The 24,545-nt window shown below is 51.1% G+C and overlaps 1 protein-coding gene across 1 annotated transcript in view; it reads right to left on the bottom strand.

Annotated features, from left to right (window-relative positions):
* Positions 1–155: 155 nt before the first annotated feature.
* The window catches only part of LOC138515439 (nascent polypeptide-associated complex subunit alpha, muscle-specific form-like), an 88,021-nt gene continuing 63,631 nt past the window's right edge, over positions 156–24,545 (bottom strand). Inside the window, exons 3-5 of the mRNA XM_069630280.1 lie at positions 16,975–20,256; positions 12,999–16,880; positions 156–188 (exon numbers count right to left, since the gene is read on the bottom strand). Of these exons, the coding sequence (XP_069486381.1) occupies positions 156–188; positions 12,999–16,880; positions 16,975–20,256 (7,197 nt within the window). The remainder of the gene's footprint in view (positions 189–12,998; positions 16,881–16,974; positions 20,257–24,545) is intronic.

Raw genomic sequence — 24,545 nt, 5'->3', positions numbered from 1 at the left:
GGAAGTCCCCATATAGCCAACAGGCTTCTCAATCTCAGTTCCTGAAATCTCTGAAAAGACACTGGTGCGTAAACTGGCACACTTCTAAGAGGTTTGGAAATTGCATGTTCTTAACAATGAAGCTTTTCACTGCATTAATCCAGGGAATCTAACAATCACTGCTGTTGCATTTCTGGGGCATCAATCACCTGTTAAAATAAAAGGAGATGCACATAATTAGTTTCAACACATTCTCAATCACAGGCATCACAAGTAACAGGCTGACTGGTTCTCAGTAGTAGTGTTGTGCATCAGTTAATTACTCACGTAACTGGGGATGAGGAAGGTGACCGGGGTGGGTACGGGTGGGGTTGGGAGGGAGTGGGGGGGGGTGTTTTCCTCTCATAAAAGAAAATGCAGAAATTGCAGGGGAACAGCTGCTACAACTAGATGGGACAGATCCCATATACACCCAATTAACCTGCTTATACAACAGTTTGGTGTGAGTGTAGTGCGGAAAGTAGAATACTGTAAAACGGGAGATCTTTCATGTTCCTATTATTAAGCATTATGGGATTTCCAGTCTTCCATTCAGGATGGGGGAAATACGGCTACACATTTATTTTGGTTCAACAGGTTTCTATAAGGATTTATATAGTGTCAGATCGGTTTACTATGAGATGTGTATTTTACAAGTTGTCACTACAATAAACTATTATTTTTGGCCTTGGAATTCACAAATTAAATACTTGGACCAAGTAGAGCTTAAAAGGTGTGTGGTCAAGTGCCCCAATTGCAGAATGTGTAGAAATCCATGCTTCACTGAAGTGTGTGATCCTGAGCAAAAAATACATTCTTATTGTGACTTGCTACGATTGGAGTTATTTGGATAAACAAATTTATTTTAATGGGGCAGATTAAATGTTTTGTAAACTAAACAGTGACTCTACATTCTCCGCTGTGACTGGCCCCTGAAGTCTGTCACAGAGAATTGTGTTATTGTTGCACTTGCACTCTCTATTTTCAGGTAACTTGATTTGACAAATGGTTAATTCCACCAGCATTCCTGTGCACAAGAGATTATAATATAAAGGACTGACTGGCATAACACACATTGAAATCCTCCACTGTTGCTGCCAGTCACCAAAGTTGCTTAGGCCATCCAGACTATGCATAGCGGGGCACGGTGAAGGTTTTCCCTACGCCCTGTTATGTTACGTTGTTGACTTTTGTATAGCACAACTTCAGGCCCTGCAAGAGGTGGTGTAAGGGAGAAATAAAGGAGCTGGGCAAGGAACAATGCTGGCGTAGGTGTGAGCTGCTGTTTACAACTGACCACCTTTGTGCCACTTAAAAGGAGAATATTTGTGTAGACTTACAGCAACTTAAACTAGAATTAAAAGTGTATTTGTGGCACACTATTATCTATTGTGAAATAATGCCAGTGTGCACCCACTGCATGTCAAGCCATGTTTGAGCTACATGATTTAATATAGGTAATTAGTGCTATGCACTGAAAATCATGCAACATGTTAAAACCTAGCAGTCCCTTGTCTTGAAATGCACAAGCAGACCTATGTATAATGTGACAGGTCAAGGGTGCTGTAAAGTGTACCTTGACTGGGGAATATTACATGTCCAACCCAAACATTATAGAACTGTAGGCAAATTAATAGGAAGATCGAAATCTGTAAATACTCACATTCATTAAAAACTGCATGTACATATGTAAATTGAAAACTGCACATACATATTCTGAGAAGACGACACAAACATATGCATTCAGAGAAGAGTGTAAAATCCCTGTGAGACTTATTTCCCGAGTCATATGCAGACTGGTCACTCTTTACACTGAAATGACCTGTACATTGCCAATAAGTACACTGGGGGAGCCCGATTGAGTGGATGTTGGTTTCTAAACACTAGCTGCTCAAGTAACGTATCCCCAATACCATACTTCAATTCATAATAGAGAAGAGCAAATATTTTGAAGACATTTTTTTAATATATAAATAAACTTGGCTCATGTGGAAATGATATTGAAGTATGTTGTGTTATCTCAATAGAAGCACACATAGAAGAAGTGTATGTAAAAAACCTAGTTAGTATTTATTTATTTATTTATATTTATATAGCGTGCAAGAAGCCCAGGGGCATTGAGGCGCTGTTACTTGCAATAACTTAGTTACATGGCACAGGCATGAAAGCGATTGATAACACATTATGAATACTACAAGATATCACACTGTTGTTACAGATATTGCATTGGGACGTATATTACAGCATATATGATAAGTATTCGTGCTGGTGTGTCGGGCCTTACGTGAAGAGGGTAGTTTTCAGAGTTTTGCGGAAGGTGGTGAGGGAGACCTCACCTCGGATAGTGGGAGGTAGGGCATTCCAGTGAGTGGGTGCGAGATAAGGGAAGCTGGATCCGCCCGCTTTTACTCTTTTTACTAGTGGCACCGAGAGCATGTTGGTGTATGGTGATCTGGTTGGCCTGGTAGTGGAGACCGGGTGGATCCTTTGAGAGAGGTATGCTGGAGCAGTGAGGTGAATGCACTTGTGGGTCAGAATTAGGGCTTTGAATACGATCCTTTCCTTTATTGGGAGCCAGTGGGCTAGTTTTCTGGCTTCAGAGATGTGTTCTCTTTTAGCAATGCCTTGGCTGCCCGGAGAGCATTGTTCTGTATTACTTGTAGTCTCTCTAAGTTTTTGGTGGAGGTTCCTAGAAAGAGTACGTTGAAGTAGTCTTGCCTAGAGCCGGTGATGGCTTTATCTTTAAGAATATATATATATGTATATATATTCACTAACAAAAAACATTCTAAAAGGGATGTTATGGTTAAGTTGCGCTACTAAAAACCTATCACTGTTACTGAAAACACTATGCTAAAAGCAACATTCCGGTTACAGTGTCCTACTAAAAACCTATGAAACTCACTACCAAAATAAATTGTTAAAGGGACATTATGGTTAGGTTGGGCTACTGAAAGCCTATCCCCTTTACTGAAAAAACTATGCTACAGGAAGGTTCTGGTTACAGTGCCCTACTAAAAACCTATCAAATTCAGTGAGAAAACGTTGGTAAAGGGATGTTATGCTTCAATTGCCCTAAGAACAACCTAGCAAATTCAGTGCAAAAACCTTTGTTACAGGGGCGTTACAATTACTTTGCACTAACAACAACGTATCCATACTATGGTTACAAGTAAAAACGAAAAACCCCATAAATTCGCCGGTTATGGCAAGCTAAGAACCATAACTCGCGCCACCACTGTGCACTGCTAAGACTAACACCCATGACATCGAAGATGGCATCACAAATGTCATTGATGACATCACTGATGCCATCACATGTCTAGCTCCCTCTTTTTTTGTTCACTGACATGTAAGGCAGGTGGTTTTCTTGACTGACAGTCAGGAACTGAACATTCAAAAGGTACTAGTGTGTAGATCTTACCCTTCTGATAGGTTCATATACTACTTTCCTAAGGGTTCAGTCACAGCATATGATACATAAACATAAGGGATGAAGAAGGCCTGAAACACAGCAATCATTTGTGTCCATGAAGATAACCAGTTAGGTTATGAACACTTTCTGGTAATACTGCTGCTTTTTTGCCTACTTTACTTTCCCTGTATATGGGCTTATTTGTGTGCATTGTGGTCTCTTTATGTTTTGTGTGTAGCAGTACCAATATTTAGTAAGTGAGTACCTGATGTCTTATCCTTGCACTTGCCACCATCAGGCCGTATGTTTATTTATTGTCATTGTTTCTTCTTCACATGTACTGCACTTTCTCCTCTCCCTCCCCATGTACTTGGGAGATATGAGTGACACCTGGCCTAGTAGGTTTGTTGTCTCTGTCTTCCCTCTGTTCTCCCTCCCTCCCTTGCCTCGGCACACCTTCAAAAATGTGTCTATATGTGCAGTATATTGGCATATCATACACTATCACACTATATGATAAAATACACATTGGGCCTCATTACGACCCAGGCGGTAAGTTACCGCCTGGGCCGTGACTTTACCAACATGGCGTAAACTACGTTTACGCCATGGTGGTAGGCGGACTTACCGCCCCATTCCAACCTTGGCGGGGCGGTAAATCCCCATTTTCCCATTTTCCCTTCCCCATTCCCATTTTGCCCCATAGGGCATAATGGGAGTGGGGAAGGCGTTAATTACGCCACCGTAAATTACGGTGGCGTAATTAACTCCATGGTCCCTTAGCGCCATGGATTTTAACACCTGCTAAAATCAGGTGTTAAAACCTCCATGGCGCTAAGGGACCTCGTACTCAGGCGGTAAGGGTCGGCGCTGTTTACGCCGCCGTAAAACCCTTACCGCCTGAGTCGTAATGAGGCCCATTGCATGCATAACAGGATGCCTGCCACTTACCATGTACACTTCACACAAGATTTTTCCTCAGCACCCCACTTAATGCAAACTTATGAAAAATGATCACAGAAAAGCAACACTAAAAGCCTCATTACGACCCAGGCGGTAAGTTACCGCCTGGGCCGTGACTTTACCACCATGGCGTAAACTACGTTTACGCCATGGTGGTTGGCGGACTTACCGCCCCATTCCGACCTTGGCGGGGCGGTAAGTCCCCAATCCCCATTTACCCTTCCCCATTCCCATTTTTGCCCCATAGGGCATAATGGGAGTGGGGAAGGCGTTAATTACGCCACCGTAAATTACGGTGGCGTAATTAACTCCATGGTCCCTTAGCGCCATGGATTTTAACACCTGCTAAAAGCAGGTGTTAAATCTGCCATGGCGCTAAGGGACCTCGTAATCAGGCGGTAAGGGTCGGCGCTGTTTACGCTGCCGTAAACCCCTTACCGCCTGGGTCGTAATGAGGCCCTAAGTGTAAGTTAGCAACTGCAAAAAGTACATACAGTGCATGCATACAAACATGATGCATGCCCCTTAGCTTGCACACTTCCACCATAGTCTTCTGCATTTCTCTGTACAAAGATACCTTCTGCCACAGTTTTTCTGTACACACCAAACCAGAAACCTTATTGAGCAATCCCGCTGCCTCCACAGTGCCCTTTCCATGACTACCATCCTGAATAGGGCCGGATGTGGCACTTTTAATCCTGAAACTACAGCCGAATCCGCAGAGTGATCGTGCTAGAAAAGGGGCGGGGGGAGGAAGAAGTGTGAAACAGGTTAGGGGATTGGGTCTTTATTGGTCCCTCGGAAAATATGTATTTTTTTTTTGTTTTTGTGTTTTTTGTTTTCGTGCTTACAAAGAACCTTTTTTGTTTTTGCTCTTTATCTGAGTTTCTCTTTAGTTTGTTTCCTTACATTGTTACAGGATTGTCTTCAACAGCTCTTACATAGTGTAAAACAAAACAGCATTGCCAATGTTGGTCATAAAAATGCCATTTGCATGGAACCAGTGCAAATTTCTCTCATTAATGATGTCATAGTCAGTGGAGAACATCCCAGCAGTGGGCATAAATTGACACATGCTTCTGTTAATTAAACGCCTTCCGACCTCTGGCTGGGGACAAATCACACCAGCATGGTCCCATGCTCCTCTTGGTGGTATGCTTCAGAAAACCACCTTGGCAGTGGGAAAAATCTGCATCACTTCTTCCATCAACTTCTTTAGGCGATGGAGCAAACGTCCACATGATATGCATACCAAATGTAGAGCTCCATAATGCAGTATGACAACATCAACAGTACCAACAAAGGCCACACATCTGCAAAGGTCAACCATACCACCGACACTGCTCTCAGAGACAGTGCCCCAGAAAGCCCCCACTCCTTCCAATGCAAAATTAGCAGCCATATCGCTTTGCGTGGCATACCTGTACAGATCTTCCACAAAGGTATCACCCACTATTAGGTCTCTGCGTCCCTCCATCGCTGCCTGCCACCCGCACTACACAAACTGCTGGGGAAAAATGAGTACCGGCCCTTCTTGTGAGGCACACCCTCGACACCTGATTGGCTAATTCCCACAGTTCCATTTCCATGCCCACCATGCTTAAAAGGGCAGGATGTGGCAGATGCGCTTTCCCAGCTACAGTGTGGGCTGTGCCCCAGTAAAGCAGGGACAGTCATTCTTCCCTTTCCACTCCAGCCATGCATCCAAGGCGCTAGGCTCTCACCACAGAGAACACACCATAGTACACCCTATCATTAAATGCTCATGTCATGTGCAATGCACTCCCCATCTGCAACGGAGCCTGCCAGCTTTCACCATGGCCACATATTTGCATGCATGGCTGTGTAACATTACGTTTGGTGTGCTGAACGGTATGTAGGTGCCTGTTTACATTGGCCATATTTTATGTGTGTACTGCTGAGCACTTCCTTTCATGCTGCAATATCTTTAAGCACTTCCTAAAGCAAGGGTCTATAAGGGCCTAACCATAGCAAACGCAAATGGTCACATGTGGCTCCCTAATGTGCAACAAGTGCAATGATCTACACCATATGCTACTGTACGTATAGCAGCTCACTTCTGCTGTTCTAACAAGTCTACAATGTCCCCCAAAAACCACTGTGTCAAAGTCACCAACTTCAAATACATGCAGAGTTACAACTGCATGCCTGCATTATGTTGTGGTGGCTGTGGTGAAGGCCTAGGCTGTTGGGTGCATGGCCTACGTCCTACGACCTTTGGCCATGCACCCAACAGTCTAGGCCTTGCCAGACCCACCACAACATAACAGAGCCATGCACGTGAACATGTAGCCAGGTTCCAAAATTCACAAAGGCAACATAGGCACCGGCATTTCTACCCAACCGCTGCCCAATAATACAGCGATGCATGCAAACATGTTGCAGTTACCATAATCCACAAATATACCACACTGGTTGGAACCCCTACCCACTTTCATTCGCAAAGCATTCTATTACTTCCAACCAAACAAAAAAATCTTGACAACATTGGTTCTGCTCCCAACACTCTAGTAAGTACATAGAACTTATACTGCATAGTGCACGACAGCACTTACTAATCTGCACAATGCAGACTACCCAAGCACATATAAGAACCAGTTCAACTGTACCCTCTTCATATGGACACTATTCCAACACTGCACCCAGTGGGCACACTGCAGTACTACTCACTGCAGCATCTCCAACCATGCAGCGACAACCGTAAGAAGTAACTGCATACAAGCAATAACGCAAAGTGCAGTCCAACACTTACTAATCTGCTCAATGCAAACTACCCAAGCACATATTGCATGTACTTCAACCATACCCTCTTCTATACGGACAGTATTCCAACACTGCACCCACTGAACATACTGCAGCATCTCCAGCCATGCACCGCCATCTGTAAGATGGTCCAACAATCACCACACCCATGGACCCAGCAATGTATGCAATGCAGCCAAACCACACACACAGAGCAACAATGTCAAACCTACTTGCAACCAGTGGACATACTTGTCAGTGCAAGGGCTCCAGCCATGCATCCAACACATTTGAAGGGTCTTATGAAGGGCAAACCCTAGCAAACGCAAATGGTCACATGTGACTCCCTAATGTGCAACACATGCAATGACCTGCACCATACACTAATGTACACATAGCAGCTCACTTCTGCTGTTCGACCAAGTCTACAATGTCCTCCACAACCATTGTGTAAAGGTCCCCACCTTCGAAGACATGCAGAGTTACAACTGCATTGCTGCATTATGTTGTGGTGGCTGTGGTGAAGACCTAGGCCTAGACTTTTGGGTGCATGGCCTATGGCCTTCGGCCATGCACCCACCAGTCTAGGCCTTGGCCACACCCACCACAACATAACAGAGCCATGTAGGCAAACATGTAGCCATGTGCCAGAATTCACAAAGGCAACATATGGACCAGCACTTCTACCCAACCGCTGCACCATAAAGCACAGATGTAAGCACACATGTTCCACTTACAATAATGCACAAACATACCACAGTGTTTAGCACAGCTACCCACTTCCATTCACAAAGCATTGTATTAATGCCAACCAAATAACTTCTTCACAACATTGGTCCAGCTCCCAACAATGTAGTACGTGCAAAGAACCAATACTGCAGAGTGCACTAAAACATTTACTAATCTGCTCAACACAGACTACCCAAGCACATATAAGGACCAGTTTACCATACCCTCTTCTATATGGACACTATTCCAACACTGCACCCAGTGGACACACAGCAGGACTGCTCACTGAAGCATCTCCACCCATACACTGACAACTGTAGGATATACTACCAATCACCACACCCATGCAACCAACTATGTGTGCAATGCAGCCAAACCAAACACCTACAAAGCAACAATGTGACACCTACTTGCAACCAGTGGACATACCTTTTCAACCAGTGGACATAGCTTTCCGTGCATGGGCTCCAGCCATGCATCGAAGGGGCTATTGACTTACCACACATAGAACACACCATAGTACACGCTATATTAAATGTTCATGGCATAGGAATGCACTCCCCTTCTGCAATTCAGCCTGCCACCACTCATCACAGAAAGAGATCGCCGCTGGAGCTGTCATGCCATAACGAAGGCTGCCTGCAATCACCACATAAGGTTTTTGCCTGTTGAGGTAACCACGAATTGGCGTAGTATGCATGGATACAGCTGGCACACCGCCATCTTCTTCTAATGAGATATGGCAAGTGAATTCTCACTCCTCCACCCTTTCCATCCCTTCTTCCCACCACCAGATGCCGTAAAGTATGTTTTCCAGGTCCTTTTGACGCCGCATTGTCCTCGGATACAACATGCCAGCGTTATCGAAAACCTATGACGCACATCACGTCACTGCACACTGCAGTGCAATCAAATTTTTGACCAAGTAGCGAACATGGAAATGGGACGCACAACAGCCCCAGCCATGCACACAATGCCTTAAGGGCTTGGCACACACACCACAACACTATCCTCTGATACACCCTGGCGGCAATTCCCAAGAACGTTGACGCACAGCACGCTTCCCTCCAGCCAACCACCGGCCATGGCCAATGTTCGCCGACATCACGGCGTACTGCAAGCCAATGAGCCTTCTGTCCGTGGAACAAACAGGGATATGGGTCCGCGGAGCCAGATATCACACATTTTTTGAGACATACATTTCAGTTCTTTGCAACAAAAGTACTGGTTGCGTTTCCACCAAACACACAAAAGCACACTTTTTTTCAGGTTTTATTTTTGCTTTTCTGATTTTATTTCCTAAAACTACTTACAAATGTTTTCATATGCACCATACATCTTTATCACATAAACCTTTTCAGTGCATTTTGAATATTTACAAGAATCAACCGATTCCCATAATCAATCAAATTCACTCCATCACTCCGAACATTGTATGCGTCATCAACCTTATGTTTTCATTTTCAAAAGATGCCATGCACACACCATTCAAAAAAGCACATACACCTTTATTTACAAGGTGCCTACCTTGTTCTAATTGTGCAGAAACCAAGCCCCAGCTCCTGCCACAAATTTGGTAAATATCCATCAAGCCGTTCACCCTGTAGCCGTGAGAAAGGTTTTTCCACATTCAGTCCATGGAGAAAAACAATTTGGGACCCCCTATAACTTTGCCCCCCCTGCACGAAACCTCACCAAACTTGCCGAAAAAACTCAGAGCAGGCCATATACTTTTTTTGCAAAGTTTGGTGAGGATTCCTCCAGAGGGAGTGAAATTAAAAGCCGCCGAAAAAGCTCCCAGACCCATTCTTGATTGATCTGGCTACTTTTTACAACTTTTCAAGGCCTTTTTTGCGACTCGGTCGTCTGCGGACAGCATGACTGTCCACGGCCAGTTCCTAGAAGGGACCCACCCATTACTTTCTCTCATTCTCAATCTGGCTATCCAGGAGAGAGCACCTGCTTGCACTTGACAAGTTCCTGCTTTTCTGCTTTGCAGATCTGTTTTGTGGACAGCACCTGCTTCTTCACTGCTTTGCATATTGGAGACCATGTCATCTCTTATGGCCATTGCTTCTGCCCAGCCACCTCCATCACCACCATCACCTGAAGGGCCTGGAGAAGGGAACCGGCACGGTGATACAGAAGAGGAAGATCAAGAGGAAGAAGAGGATGAAGTGGAGGACGTCCCTGTCACCAGAACATGGAGGGAGTCCTGGGTATGGCACGTATTTATGACAATTGGATATGTCCCATAGACTCGTGCAAGCAAGGTTCGACACACTGAGTGCAAACCTGGCTTGTATTCATATGGGACTACTTCCATGAGGCGCTACACCAAATCGACTGCTCAGAGAAAGGTGATACCTTTCTCAGGAATGAGCAGGTTGTCTTCCACCACCCCATAATCTCAATCTGCTCCTGTCATCATAAAGGATACTCCTTTGGGGGAGAGGATCCCAGCGGCTGCTTCACAGGTCATATGGAACGCTGTTGACCCTTACCATTCGAGGGTCACAGTTCTATGCATGTACTGTGAAGCACCGATCTGTAGGGGGGAGCAGTTTCAGAGTGCTTTCAAGGCTGCGGTCAAGGAGCATGAGAAACACTGCCACCTACCAGATTAAGGCCAGCTGAGCATCTTCGTCTCTCCACCTGCCCCTTTGTCCCTGTGGTTGGTGCCCCTTCCCTCGCCTACCTTGTCCCCTCTGAGAAGAAATGCCAACGTTCATTTAGGGGCCACCTTTCACAGTTAAAGAATAGAAGTGTGCACAAATGTCACAGGCCCCTGTGCAGCCTGCATAGTCCGCGGACATCTAAAACATTCCAGGCGTGGGACAATTGAAATCATTTCAATTGTTTTGCATTTAAAAAGGGTGGCTTTTATATATTTGTTTATTTTTGGATTTTACAAACTGAAGAAAAAAATTCAATGAATGTCATTATTTCTTCTCAATGTCACAATAACTGCTTCAAAGCATTTTGAAGGTTTTCCACAAAAATCTGATTAGATGAAATCCATCTCGGAGAAAATTATTGGACCCATATAATGTAATGTTCTCATTATGAAACGATGTCATGCCAACATCACATTGATGACGCGCCTCACTTTTTCTATTTGTGGACCAAATGACTGGAACACATCCACATCCATCTCTGCACAATGCGTGAAAAAATTATTTCTGAATAAGGGAACATTTCCTTCAACTTTCCCAACGTGTCCTTCATTGCAAACTGTGATGAAATTCCAGTCACATTCCCCAAACTGTTCCCACCACAATGAATGATAATATTGGGCCTCATCACGACTTTGGCGGTAACCCTTAAATCTGGCGGTAGCGCTATTACCGCCGGATTTAAGGGTTCGCCAAATCAGGACTTCGGTGGATTTCCCCCCAGCCCTTAGCTGGGGGGAAATCCGCCAAAAATTTGCGCTATTACCGCCATACCTACCAACTTTAGACCCATCACCACTGTCCCATTCCTGTTAAAAATCCTGGACAGAGTTGTGTACCTCCAAATTCAAGAATATTTGGAATCCAAACAACTGCTTGGTATACGTCAATCTGGCTTTAGACCTCAACATGGAACAGAACCTGCCCTTGTTGACCTCAAAAGTCAGATTGATGACATCAAAGACAAAGGCAACGCCGCCATCCTACTCCTCTTAGACCTCTCAGCGGCCTTCGATTTAGTTGATCACGAAATCCTCTGCAGACACCTTTCTACCGCAGCACACTTCTCCCCCTCCGCCACCACATGGACACAATCCTTTCTAAAAAACAGAACCATGAGGGCCTTCTCTACAATAGCAGCTGCTGACCCTATCCCCATCACATGCGCAGTCCCACAGGGCTCCTGTGTCTCCCCCACTTTGTACAACATATTTACAAAGCCACTATTCGACAAACTGCACTGTCTGGGTGTCGCCTACACTAATTACGCAGATGACACCCAGATACTCCTCACCATCTCAGGCAACTACAACGCGGACGTCACCCGGATTAACGATATCTTCTCCATCATTCAGGCATGGATGGCCACACACGGCCTATGCCTGAACGATGAGAAGACAGAGCTGCTCCTTGTCGGCTCTCCCAGTAACTTGTCAAAACTGAGCCCTAGCTTCAGTAACATCATCGATGGCAATACCATCCCCATTGTCAAAAGCATAAAAACCCTTGGATTTTACCTCGACGCCAACACCAATCTCTCCAAACAAATCAACATGACTGCCTCAGCTACTGCATACACCGGCAAGCTGATTAGGGCCAGTAGACCCTTCCTATCCCTTAATAGTTGCCTCACACTCACCAGGGCCATCATACAGTTCAAACTGGACTATTGCAACAGTCTGTATCTAGGTGCCAACCAAGCTATAATTAACAAACTTCAGGTGCTCCAAAACAATGCACTTCGTACAGCACTCAACATCCCTAGCCGAGAGCACATCTCCGCAATCAGGAAGCCCTGCAAATGGCTCTCCATAAAACAAAAAATGTACTTAAAAACTATCTGCCTTACCTACAAAGCCTTAAACCACCTAGCCCCACCCTACCTCACCAATAAATTTACCATGTATTCAGCCACTAGAATCACTAGATCCACTAACACTTTTTGCCTCACAGTACCCAGATTCACCTTAAAGAGAGCTGGCGGCGCCAGCTTCACAGTGCTTGCCTCTCAACTTCGGAACACCTTACCACTCAACATCAAAACTATTGAGTCCTTTCAGATTTTTAGGAAACATGTTATTGGTTGGCTACTTTACAAAATGTAGCGCTCATCTCCTTCGTGAATCTTCTAAGAACATGACTGTTTAATCTTGCTTGTAAACTGTATAACCTGTTGTACTATGTAATGTATATACCCTACTTTGTAACCGCCCTCTTAAGCGCCCTTCTACCTCCGGGCCTGGAGCACTATATAAATAAAATAAACAAACAAACATACAGAGGACTGTTGTCTTCAAAAGATTTGGATCAACAGCCTCCTTTATCGCTTGCAAGGTAGCTGGTGGGATTTTGTGTCCCAAAGAAGGAGGCTGTGTGGTTACAGTATTGGATGAGGTGGAGGAACACAGCCCACTACTCGCTAAGAAAGGAACAACCTTTCTGAGATCATTGGGGTGGTTGTATTTGCTGTGGCGGTGCATGGATGAGGTCCCACTCATGGGCTTGGGAAGCACAGGTGGCAAGGCACTCGTGGGCTTTGGTAGCACAGGAGGCAGGGTACTCATGAGCTTGGGTAGCACAAGAGGCAGGGGACTCGTGGGCTTGGGAAGCACAGGTGGCAGGGCACTCGAGGGCTTGGGAAGCACAAGTGGCAGGGCACTCGTGGGCTTGGGAAGCACAATTGGCAGGGCACTCGCGGGCTTGGGAAGCACAAGTGGCAGGGCACTCGTGGGCTTGGGAAGCACAGGTGGCAGGGCACTCGCGGGCTTGGGAAGCACAGGGGGCAGGGCATTCGTGGGCTTGGGAAGCACAGGGGGCAGGGCACTCGTGGGCTTGGGAAGCACAGGGGGCAGGGCACTCGCGGGCTTGGGAAGCACAGGCGGCAGGGCACTCGTGGGCTTGGGTAGCACAGGTGGCAGGGAACTCGTGGGCTTGGGAAGCACAAGCGGCAGGGCACTTATGGGCTTGGGTAGCACAGGAGGCAGGTCACTCATGGGCTTGGATAGCGCAGGAGGCAGGGCACTCATGGGCTTGGGTAGCATAGGTGTCAGGGCACTTTTGGGCTTGGGTAGCACAGGTGGCAGGGCACTCATGGGCTTGGGTAGCCCAGGGCGCTGGGCAATCATGGGATTGGGTAGCACAGGGCGCTGGGCAATCATGGGCTTGGGTAGCAGAGGTAGCAGGGCACTTTTGGGCTTGGGATGTATGTGTGGCAGGGCACTCGTGGGCTTGGGTAGCACAGGTGGCAGGGTACTCATGGGCTTGGGTAGCACAGGTGGCTGGGCAATCATGGGCTTGGGTAGCAGAGGTAGCAGGGCACTTTTGGGCTTGGGATGTATGTGTGGCAGGGCACTCGTGGGCTTGGGAAGCACAGGTGCCAGGGGACTCATGGGCTTGGGAAGCACAGTTGGCAAGGAACTCGTGGGCATGGGAAGCACAGGGGGCACGGCACTCGTGGGATTGGGAAAGACAGGGGGCAGGGCACTCATGGGCTTGGGAAGCACAGGTGGCAGGGCACTCGTGGGCTTGGGAAGCACAGGGGGAAGGGCACTCGTGGGCTTGGGAAGCACAGGGGGAAGGGCACTCGTGGGCTTGGGAAGCACAGGGGGAAGGGCACTCGTGGGCTTGGGAAGCACAGGGGACAGGGCACTCGTGGGCTTGGGAAGCACAGGTGGCAGGGCACTCGTGGGCTTGGGAAGCACAGGTGTCAGGGCACTCGGAGGCATGGGAAGCACAGGTGTCAGGGCACTCGTGGGCTTGGGAAGCACAGGTGGCAGGGGACTCGTGGGCTTGGGAAGCACAGGTGGCAGGGGACTCGTGGGCTTGGGAAGCACAGGTGGCAGGGGACTCGTGGGCTTGGGAAACACAGGTGGCAGGGCACTCGTGGGCTTTGGAAGCACAGGTGGCAGGGCACTCGTGGGCTTGGGAGGCACAAGAGGCAGGGCACTCGTGGGCTTGGGAAGCACAAGAGGCAGGGGACTCGTGGGCTTGGGAAGCACAAGTGGCAGGGCACTCGTGGGCTTGGGAAGCACAGGTGGCAGGGCACTCATGGGCTTGGGAAGCACAGGCGGCAGGGCACTCATGGGCTTGGGAAGCACAGGCGGCAGGGCACTCGTGGTGGGCTTGGGAAGCACAGGCGGCAGGGCACTCATGGGCTTGGGTAGCGCAGGGGGCTGGGCAATCATGGGCTTGGGTAGCAGGGCACTTTTGGGCTTGGGATGTATGTGTGGCAGGTCACTCGTGGGCTTGGGAAGCACAGGTGGCAGGAGACTCGTGGGCTTGGGAAGCACACGTGGCTGGGCACTCATGGGTTTGGGAAGCACAGGTGGCAGGGCACTCGTGGGCTTGGGAAGCACAGGTGGCAGGGCACTCGTGGGCATGGGAAGCACAGGGGGCACGGCACTCGTGGGATTGGGAAACACAGGGGGCAGGGCACTCGTGGGATTGGGAAACACAGGGGGCAGGGCACTCGTGGGCTTGGGAAGCACAGGTGGCTGGGCACTCGTGGGCTTGGGAAGCACAGGAGGCAGGGCACTCGTGGGCTTGGGAAGCACAGGTGGCAGGGCACTCGTGGGCTTGGGAAGCACAGGGGACAGGGCACTCGTGGGCTTGGGAAGCACAGGGGGCGGGGCACTCGTGGGCTTGGGAAGCACAGGGGGCAGGGCACTCGTGGGCTTGGGAAGCACAGGGGGCGGGGCACTCGTGGGCTTGGGAAGCACAGGGGGCGGGGCACTCGTGGGCTTGGGAAGCATAGGTGTCAGGGCACTTTTGGGCTTGGGTAGCACAGGTGGCAGGGCACTCATGGGCTTGGGTAGCCCAGGGCGCTGGGCAATCATGGGATTGGGTAGCACAGGGCGCTGGGCAATCATGGGCTTGGGTAGCAGAGGTAGCAGGGCACTTTTGGGCTTGGGATGTATGTGTGGCAGGGCACTCGTGGGCTTGGGTAGCACAGGTGGCAGGGTACTCATGGGCTTGGGTAGCACAGGTGGCTGGGCAATCATGGGCTTGGGTAGCAGAGGTAGCAGGGCACTTTTGGGCTTGGGATGTATGTGTGGCAGGGCACTCGTGGGCTTGGGAAGCACAGGTGCCAGGGGACTCATGGGCTTGGGAAGCACAGTTGGCAAGGAACTCGTGGGCATGGGAAGCACAGGGGGCACGGCACTCGTGGGATTGGGAAAGACAGGGGGCAGGGCACTCATGGGCTTGGGAAGCACAGGTGGCAGGGCACTCGTGGGCTTGGGAAGCACAGGGGGAAGGGCACTCGTGGGCTTGGGAAGCACAGGGGGAAGGGCACTCGTGGGCTTGGGAAGCACAGGGGACAGGGCACTCGTGGGCTTGGGAAGCACAGGTGGCAGGGCACTCGTGGGCTTGGGAAGCACAGGTGTCAGGGCACTCGGAGGCACGGGAAGCACAGGTGTCAGGGCACTCGTGGGCTTGGGAAGCACAGGTGGCAGGGGACTCGTGGGCTTGGGAAGCACAGGTGGCAGGGGACTCATGGGCTTGGGAAACACAGGTGGCAGGGCACTCGTGGGCTTTGGAAGCACAGGTGGCAGGGCACTCGTGGGCTTGGGAGGCACAAGAGGCAGGGCACTCGTGGGCTTGGGAAGCACAAGAGGCAGGGGACTCGTGGGCTTGGGAAGCACAAGTGGCAGGGCACTCGTGGGCTTGGGAAGCACAGGTGGCAGGGCACTCATGGGCTTGGGAAGCACAGGCGGCAGGGCACTCATGGGCTTGGGAAGCACAGGCGGCAGGGCACTCGTGGTGGGCTTGGGAAGCACAGGCGGCAGGGCACTCATGGGCTTGGGTAGCGCAGGGGGCTGGGCAATCATGGGCTTGGGTAGCAGGGCACTTTTGGGCTTGGGATGTATGTGTGGCAGGTCACTCGTGGGCTTGGGAAGCACACGTGGCTGGGCACTCATGGGTTTGGGAAGCACAGGTGGCAGGGCACTCGTGGGCTTGGGAAGCACAGGTGGCAGGGCACTCGTGGGCATGGGAAGCACAGGGGGCACGGCACTCGTGGGATTGGGAAACACAGGGGGCAGGGCACTCGTGGGATTGGGAAACACAGGGGGCAGGGCACTCGTGGGCTTGGGAAGCACAGGTGGCTGGGCACTCGTGGGCTTGGGAAGCACAGGAGGCAGGGCACTCGTGGGCTTGGGAAGCACAGGTGGCAGGGCACTCGTGGGCTTGGGAAGCACAGGGGACAGGGCACTCGTGGGCTTGGGAAGCACAGGGGGCGGGGCACTCGTGGGCTTGGGAAGCACAGGGGGCAGGGCACTCGTGGGCTTGGGAAGCACAGGGGGCGGGGCACTCGTGGGCTTGGGAAGCACAGGGGGCAGGGCACTCGTGGGCTTGGGAAGCACAGGTGGCTGGGCGCTCGTGGGCTTGGGAAGCACAGGTGGCAGGGCACACGTGGGCTTGGGAAGCATAGGTGGCAGGGCACTCGTGGGCTTGGAAAGCACAGGTGGCAGGGGACTCGTGGGCTTGGGAAACACAGGTGGCAGGGCACTCGTGGTCTTTGGAAGCACAGGTGGCAGGGGACTCGTGGGCTTGGGAAACAGGTGGCAGGGCACTCGTGGTCTTTGGAAGCACAGGTGGCAGGGCACTCGTGGGCTTGGGAAGCACAGGGGGCAGGGCACTCGTGGGCTTGGGAAGCACAGGGGGCAGGGCACTCGTGGGCTTGTGAAGCACAAGTGGCAGGGCACTTGCGGGCTTGCGAAGCACAGGCGGCAGGGCACTCGTGGGCTTGGGTAGCACAGGTGGCAGGGAACTCGTGGGCTTGGGAAGCACAAGCGGCAGGGCACTTATGGGCTTGGGTAGCACAGGAGGCAGGTCACTCATGGGCTTGGATAGCGCAGGAGGCAGGGCACTCATGGGCTTGGGTAGCATAGGTGTCAGGGCACTTTTGGGCTTGGGTAGCACAGGTGGCAGGGCACTCATGGGCTTGGGTAGCCCAGGGCGCTGGGCAATCATGGGATTGGGTAGCACAGGGCGCTGGGCAATCATGGGCTTGGGTAGCAGAGGTAGCAGGGCACTTTTGGGCTTGGGATGTATGTGTGGCAGGGCACTCGTGGGCTTGGGTAGCACAGGTGGCAGGGTACTCATGGGCTTGGGTAGCACAGGTGGCTGGGCAATCATGGGCTTGGGTAGCACAGGTAGCAGGGCACTTTTGGGCTTGGGATGTATGTGTGGCAGGGCACTCGTGGGCTTGGGAAGCACAGGTGCCAGGGGACTCATGGGCTTGGGAAGCACAGTTGGCAAGGAATTCGTGGGCTTGGGAAGCACAGGGGGAAGGGCACTCGTGGGCTTGGGAAGCACAGGGGGAAGGGCACTCGTGGGCTTGGGAAGCACAGGGGACAGGGCACTCGTGGGCTTGGGAAGCACAGGTGGCAGGGCACTCGTGGGCTTGGGAAGCACAGGTGTCAGGGCACTCGGAGGCACGGGAAGCACAGGTGTCAGGGCACTCGTGGGCTTGGGAAGCACAGGTGGCAGGGGACTCGTGGGCTTGGGAAGCACAGGTGGCAGGGGACTCGTGGGCTTGGGAAGCACAGGTGGCAGGGGACTCGTGGGCTTGGGAAACACAGGTGGCAGGGCACTCGTGGGCTTTGGAAGCACAGGTGGCAGGGCACTCGTGGGCTTGGGAGGCACAAGAGGCAGGGCACTCGTGGGCTTGGGAAGCACAAGAGGCAGGGGACTCGTGGGCTTGGGAAGCACAAGTGGCAGGGCACTCGTGGGCTTGGGAAGCACAGGTGGCAGGGCACTCATGGGCTTGGGAAGCACAGGCGGCAGGGCACTCATGGGCTTGGGAAGCACAGGCGGCAGGGCACTCGTGGTGGGCTTGGGAAGCACAGGCGGCAGGGCACTCATGGGCTTGGGTAGCGCAGGGGGCTGGGCAATCATGGGCTTGGGTAGCAGGGCACTTTTGGGCTTGGGATGTATGTGTGGCAGGTCACTCGTGGGCTTGGGAAGCACAGGTGGCAGGAGACTCGTGGGCTTGGGAAGCACACGTGGCTGGGCACTCATGGGCTTGGGAAGCACAGGTGGCAGGGCACTCGTGGGCTTGGGAAGCACAGGTGGCAGGGCACTCGTGGGCATGGGAAGCACGGCACTCGTGGGATTGGGAAACACAGGGGGCAGGGCACTCGTGGGATTGGGAAACACAGGGGGCAGGGCACTCGTGGGCTTGGGAAGCACAGGTGGCTGGGCACTCGTGGGCTTGGGAAGCACAGGAGGCAGGGCACTCGTGGGCTTGGGAAGCACAGGGGGCAGGGCACTCGTGGGCTTGGGAAGCACAGGGGGCAGGGCACTCGTGGGCTTGGGAAGCACAGGGGGCGGGGCACTCGTGGGCTTGGGAAGCACAGGGGGCAGGGCACTCGTGGGCTTGGGAAGCACAGGTGGCTGGGCGCTCGTGGGCTTGGGAAGCACAGGTGGCAGGGCACACGTGGGCTTGGGAAGCATAGGTGGCAGGGCACTCGTGGGCTTGGAAAGCACAGGTGGCAAGGCACTCGTGGGTTTGGGAAGCACAGGTGGCAGGGCACTCGTGGGCTTGGGAAGCACAGGTGGCAGGGGACTCGTGGGCTTGGGAAACACAGGTGGCAGGGCACTCGTGGTCTTTGGAAGCACAGGTGGCAGGGCACTCGTGGGCTTGGGAAGCACAGGGGGCAGGGCACTCGTGGGCTTGGGAAGCACAGGGGGCAGGGCACTCGTGGGCCTGGGAAGCACAGGCGGCAGGGCACTCGTGGGCCTGGGAAGCACAGGAGGCAGGTCACTCGTGGGCTTGGGAAGCACAGGAGGCAGGTCACTCGTGGACTTGGGAAGCACAGGCGGCAGGGCACTCGTGGGCTTGGGTAGCACAGGCGGCAGGGCACTCGTGGGCCTGCGTAGCACAGGCGGCAGGGCACTCGTGGTCCTGGGAAGCACAGGCGGCAGGGCACTCGTGGGCTGGGGAAGCACAGGTGGCAGGGCACTCGTGGGCTTGGGTAGCACAGGTGGCAGGGCACTTGTGGGTTTGGGATGTATGTGTGGCAGGGCACTTGTGGGTTTGGGATGTATGTGTGGCAGGGAACTCGTAGGCTTGGCAAGCACAGGTGGCAGGGCACTCGTAGGCTTGGCAAGCACAGGTGGCAGGGCACTCGCGGGCTTGGGAAGCACAGGTGGCAGGGCACTTGTGGGCTTGGGATGTATGTGTGGCAGGCCATGTGTGGGCTTGGGAAGCACAGGTGGCAGGGGACTCGTGGGCTTGGGAAGCACAGGTGGCAGGGGACTTGTGCGCTTGGGAAGCACAGGTGGCAGGGCACTCGTGGGCTTGGGAAGCACAGGTGGCAGGGCACTCGTGGGCTTGGGTAGCACAGGTGGCAGGGCACTTGTGCGCTTGGGATGTATGTGTGACAGGGCACTCGTGGGCTTGGGAAGCACAGGTGGCAGGGCACTCGTGGGCTTGGGAAACACAGGCGGCAGGGCACTCGTGGGCTTGGGTAGCACAGGTGGCAGGGCATTTGTGGGCTTGGGATGTATGTGTGGCAGGGCACTCGTGGGCTTGGGAAGCACAGGTTGCAGGGCACTCGTGGGCTTGGGAAGCACAGGTTGCAGGGCACTCATGGGCTTGGGAAGCACAGGTGGCTGGGCACTCGTGGGTTTAGGGCAGGTAGGTGAAAGGGCGCCAGTGCCGCTTAGTGGGCTTGGGTTTCTTGCAAGCTTTGACAGAAAGTAGCTTCAGTAGGGAGAAATTGCATAAGAGTTGGGGAGGAAGCGCTGGATGTTAGACTGAATTAAGTGTTTAGCAGGAGGCAGGACGGAAGTGGACCTGATATGTGGTGCTAATTCCACACCTCTGCTCCTCTCTTAGGTCTGGCGGGTGTAAGTCGTTTGAGGGACAGAGCAGGTGGCAGGGAACTCATGGGTCTGGGATGCATGTGTGGCAGGGCACTCATGACCTTAGGATGCAAGTGTGGCAGGGCACACATGGGCTTGGGATGCAAGTGTGGCAGGGCACTCATGGGCTTGGGTAGCGCAGGGGGCAGGGCACTCATGGGCTTGGGTAGCGAAGGGGGCAGGACACTCATGGGCTTGGGTAGCGCAGGGGGCAGGGCACTCATGGGCTTGGGATGCATGTGTGGCATGGCACGCATGGGCTTGGGCTGTACAGGAGACAGGGCACTCATGGGCATGGGCAGCACATGAGGGAGGGCACTCATGGGTTTTGGGTGGCAGAGGAGGCAGGGCACTCGTGGGCTTGGGATCCAAGTGTGGCAGGGCACTCGTGGGGCTGGGATGCATGTGTGGAAGGGCAATCATGGGCCTGGGTAGCACAGGTGGCAGGGCACTAGTGGGCTTAAGGCAGGTAGGTGAAAGGGCGCCAGTGCCGCTTAGTGGGCTTGGGTTGTTTGCAGGCCAGATCTGGAAGTAGCTTGGATGGGGCGAGATTACATAAGAGTGGGGGAGGAAATGCTGGATGTTAGACTGAATTAAGGTTTAGCAGGAGGCAGGACGGAAGTGGGCCTGATATGTGGGTCTGTGGGCATATCTCCTGCACCAGTAAAGGTGTTCAGGCTGTAGGGGGTACAGAGATAGAGTTCCCAGAGGAGGTGAGCAAAGCAGGTGGGACATAAGTAGAGGCTATCAGGTTGCTGGGGTGCATATTGTTATTGGGTGAAACACCCATAGCATAGTCCTGGGATGAGGCACACAGAACATCGTAATCAGAAGGGGCATACAAGGCAGTGGCATCATGCAAAACACATAATACGCTGTAGTCAGGTTGGGCACATTTCAGGCAAACATTTGAGGTGGCACACATGGCAGTGTTGAGACTTGGGGCACTGTAAGGAACTCATGGTTGCACCAGTAATGGCAGACACAAGTGATCACAGTTCAAGGGTGTTTATTAAACTGTAGATGCAATTTGGAAAAACGCCTCATTTAAACCTAAATCTAAGATGGGAGCAAGCTACGACCATCAAATAATAATAAGGCAGACCTAGTGGTGTCTTGTCAAAACAAAAGCGCCTATACTAAAAAACCTATTGACAATCCTTATGCTAAATACCAACAAAAGAGTGTGGGATAAAGTTCACAGGAAAAAGGAAGTGTTCACAAATAAAAAGTCAGAATGCGGTAGTCGGGGTCTCCCTTGCACACGTTTTGAGTACGGGACAAGGCGGGATTCTGGAACACAGCACACGCTTGAGCGTTTCCAGCACGAGCTAACAGTTCCGCTCTCAGCTATCAGAGCCTTTGGTGGTTAAGTCTCTTTCTACAAAACATCTCTTGCCTATGAAGACTTGATGTGTTGCAAAAAAGCAATAAACACAAGTCCCTTTCTGCTTGCACGTAGGGTGATGCTTTTTCATCTAGATACCCCTCTTCCGGGCTCAGATCCACAATAAGTTCTTAGCAATGTCAGGTCCTTCGGTGTATAAGCTTCTTGCTTCCGATGGTCTGATGGGCTCAAAATAGTAGTTCTAAAGTTCTTTTCTGTTTGTCTCAGATTGTACCTGGGTGACAGATCTTCACCCCTGGGCTCCCCTCTGCCTGGCTCAGAGCCCTCTCGAATATCAGCCTCCCTCAGTCGGGTTCACTCTGGAATGTATTCAAAAGACTTTCCCTGTTGCACTTTTCTCTATTGCATTTACGGATTGGTAGGTGATGGCTTTTCACCCTTGCATCCACCTCTTCCGGGCTCAGGCCCTTTTTGACTGTTAGTCTCTATCTGTCGCTTTCAGCTTTCAGCACAATCTCCTCTGTGACATTCACAAATCTTAATGTCTTTTTAAACAGTTCACTGTGGACATCCCTCTGCTGGGTTCACTATTGCCAACTTGGCCAATGTACACAATTCCTTGAACAGTTTGTACAATGCACGATTCACTTCCACTACTTCACAATCATCTGACGGTCAAAGACTTTCGACTGTACAGAGGATTTTACTAGACCCCTGTGTGACCACTTTGACCCCTTTCTCGCCCTGTTCCCAAGGCCTTCTGGTAATGGTAGTGTTATGATTGAGGCAGACACAGTATAGAAGGTGACCACACCTTTTGAGAGCGTTGACATGGAAGGTTTATTCAGTATTATCCTAAGACAACCCCCAGCCTCAGGTGGCTCCTGGTAGCTCACCTTCACTGGAGCCTCTCTAACGCTCCTCACATGCTTAACTATGAACAATCACAAGTTTACTAGGATACTGTAACCAGGTGCGGATGTTCTAAGAACCACCAAGCCCGGTATTATGTGATATCATCTAAAGAGTAGTCTAAGCTCTACAAGCTGAACTTGGAGTGGGAGAGAAGAGAGCTTAGTCCTCTCCTAACAGGTAGTTGCTCAGCATTTCCAGAGTGAGCACCCACTTGGAGCCCGACTCCTCTGTAGCTGGTTTTACCCTCTCGTATTAACAGTTATTTGTATTTTCTTCAATTAGCCGTGTTTGGCAAGATTGTTTGCAGTACCCTTAGGGCGCACTACAACAACCCTGACTTCCTGGCAATAGGAACCCAAGCTTTGGTTTAGGTCTGTACTACACAGGTTTGCAGCGTGTTGAGCAGCCAAGCTTATCTCAAGAGGAGACAGTTGGGGTAAGTTGGAGTAAGCCTTCTTCAGAAGGGGCAATAGAAAGCAACACACACATACACTTCAAAATACACATTCTTAGTTTTCTAAATTAGTAAGAAGTCTTTTGGGATGGCCCACAGACACTACCTACACCCTCAGGTGACTTAAATAGTTAGGGTGCTGGGGCCATTAATATGTCACTGTTGCATTTAAAATATTCTTAAGAGGAGTGCCAAAGAAAAGAGGTTTCGGAATAAGACAAGTGTTCACATAATTATTCTTAAGCATGTAAGTACTTTCAAAATAAACCCCCAATGCAAAGTCAGTTAACCCTTTCCTGAAAGGAAGGCAAAACAGATAAGCAGAGGAGAGAAGAGTAATTCAGGGAGCCAGGCAGGCCAATGTTAAGTTAGCAAAAGTCAAAGTCAACTGAAGCACTTCTTGCAGGTAAGTAAAAGTCTTGCACAATATTTTTAGAAGTCTTTGCAGAATAGAAGAGATCAAAGTAGGGCCACAAGCTGGTTAGGCTTCTGAGGTAAAGAAGATGTTAGCAACTCTACAGATGCAACCAAGACAAGTCTCCAATGAGGTGAAGTGAGGTTACAAGACAAGAGGTACGTTCTCTTAGACTGTACAGTACCTTTAGGTTCAAGAAAAGTGCAGCAGATGACTTCTGTTCCTATGCAGCTTTGCAGATCCTGGTGTTCCTGGACCTCAGTCGTGGGGACAAGAGGGAGGACTTCTGGGGACTCCTGCACTGCAATGTAAAGGTCACTGACCGCAACCGGCAATCTTAAAAAAAGTGGCATTTCGGTGTTCCTGCTCCTCGCGTCTACCGCAAAAAGCAACACTGCGGTTCCTGGCTGTCGAGATGGGCTTTTGTTAATTTGGGGTCCAGCACTCTGTGGAGGTGGCTCAGGCGTGGTCAGTCCTGCTTCCTCAGGAGTCCGGAGGATCGTCCTGGAACTCTTGGCCAGCTTAAAAGCAATGCACACGATCTTGTGTTCCTCTCCCTGGTTCCAGCAGCAACTGCAGTGGAAATTCAACCAGCTATGAGAGGATGTCCAGGTGGCTTACTTTGGAGTTGATTGGTCCCACCAACTCAAGGGGACAAGTCGTCCTTGCAGGGCTTCTCTAGTCGAAACGACATTGGAGTTTCAGTACAGCAACAAGGCTTGACCGGGCAAACCAACGGTTCAGGAGTTGCAACAGGCGTCCTCTTCAAGTTCTTCTTCAGATTCCTTCGTCCAGGGGTCGACTCCGCCTTCCAAGCCAGTAGTTTATCCAAGAGAAGGTATTTAAACCTTTGGGAAATCTAAAAGCCTTCACTGTGTCACTGCACTGAAGGTGCTGAGTGACACATTGTAAAAGATGATGCCTATGGAGTTTGTCAGACTCCACAACCAAAAGAAACACAGTGTTCAAAATCACATTAA

This window comes from Ambystoma mexicanum, chromosome 6q (assembly GCF_040938575.1).
Source record: "Ambystoma mexicanum isolate Mex_15411 chromosome 6q, UKY_AmexF1_1, whole genome shotgun sequence".
NCBI lineage: Eukaryota > Metazoa > Chordata > Amphibia > Caudata > Ambystomatidae > Ambystoma > Ambystoma mexicanum.
Note: the sequence above shows the minus strand (reverse complement) of the source record. Positions and strands in the feature narration are given on the sequence as shown.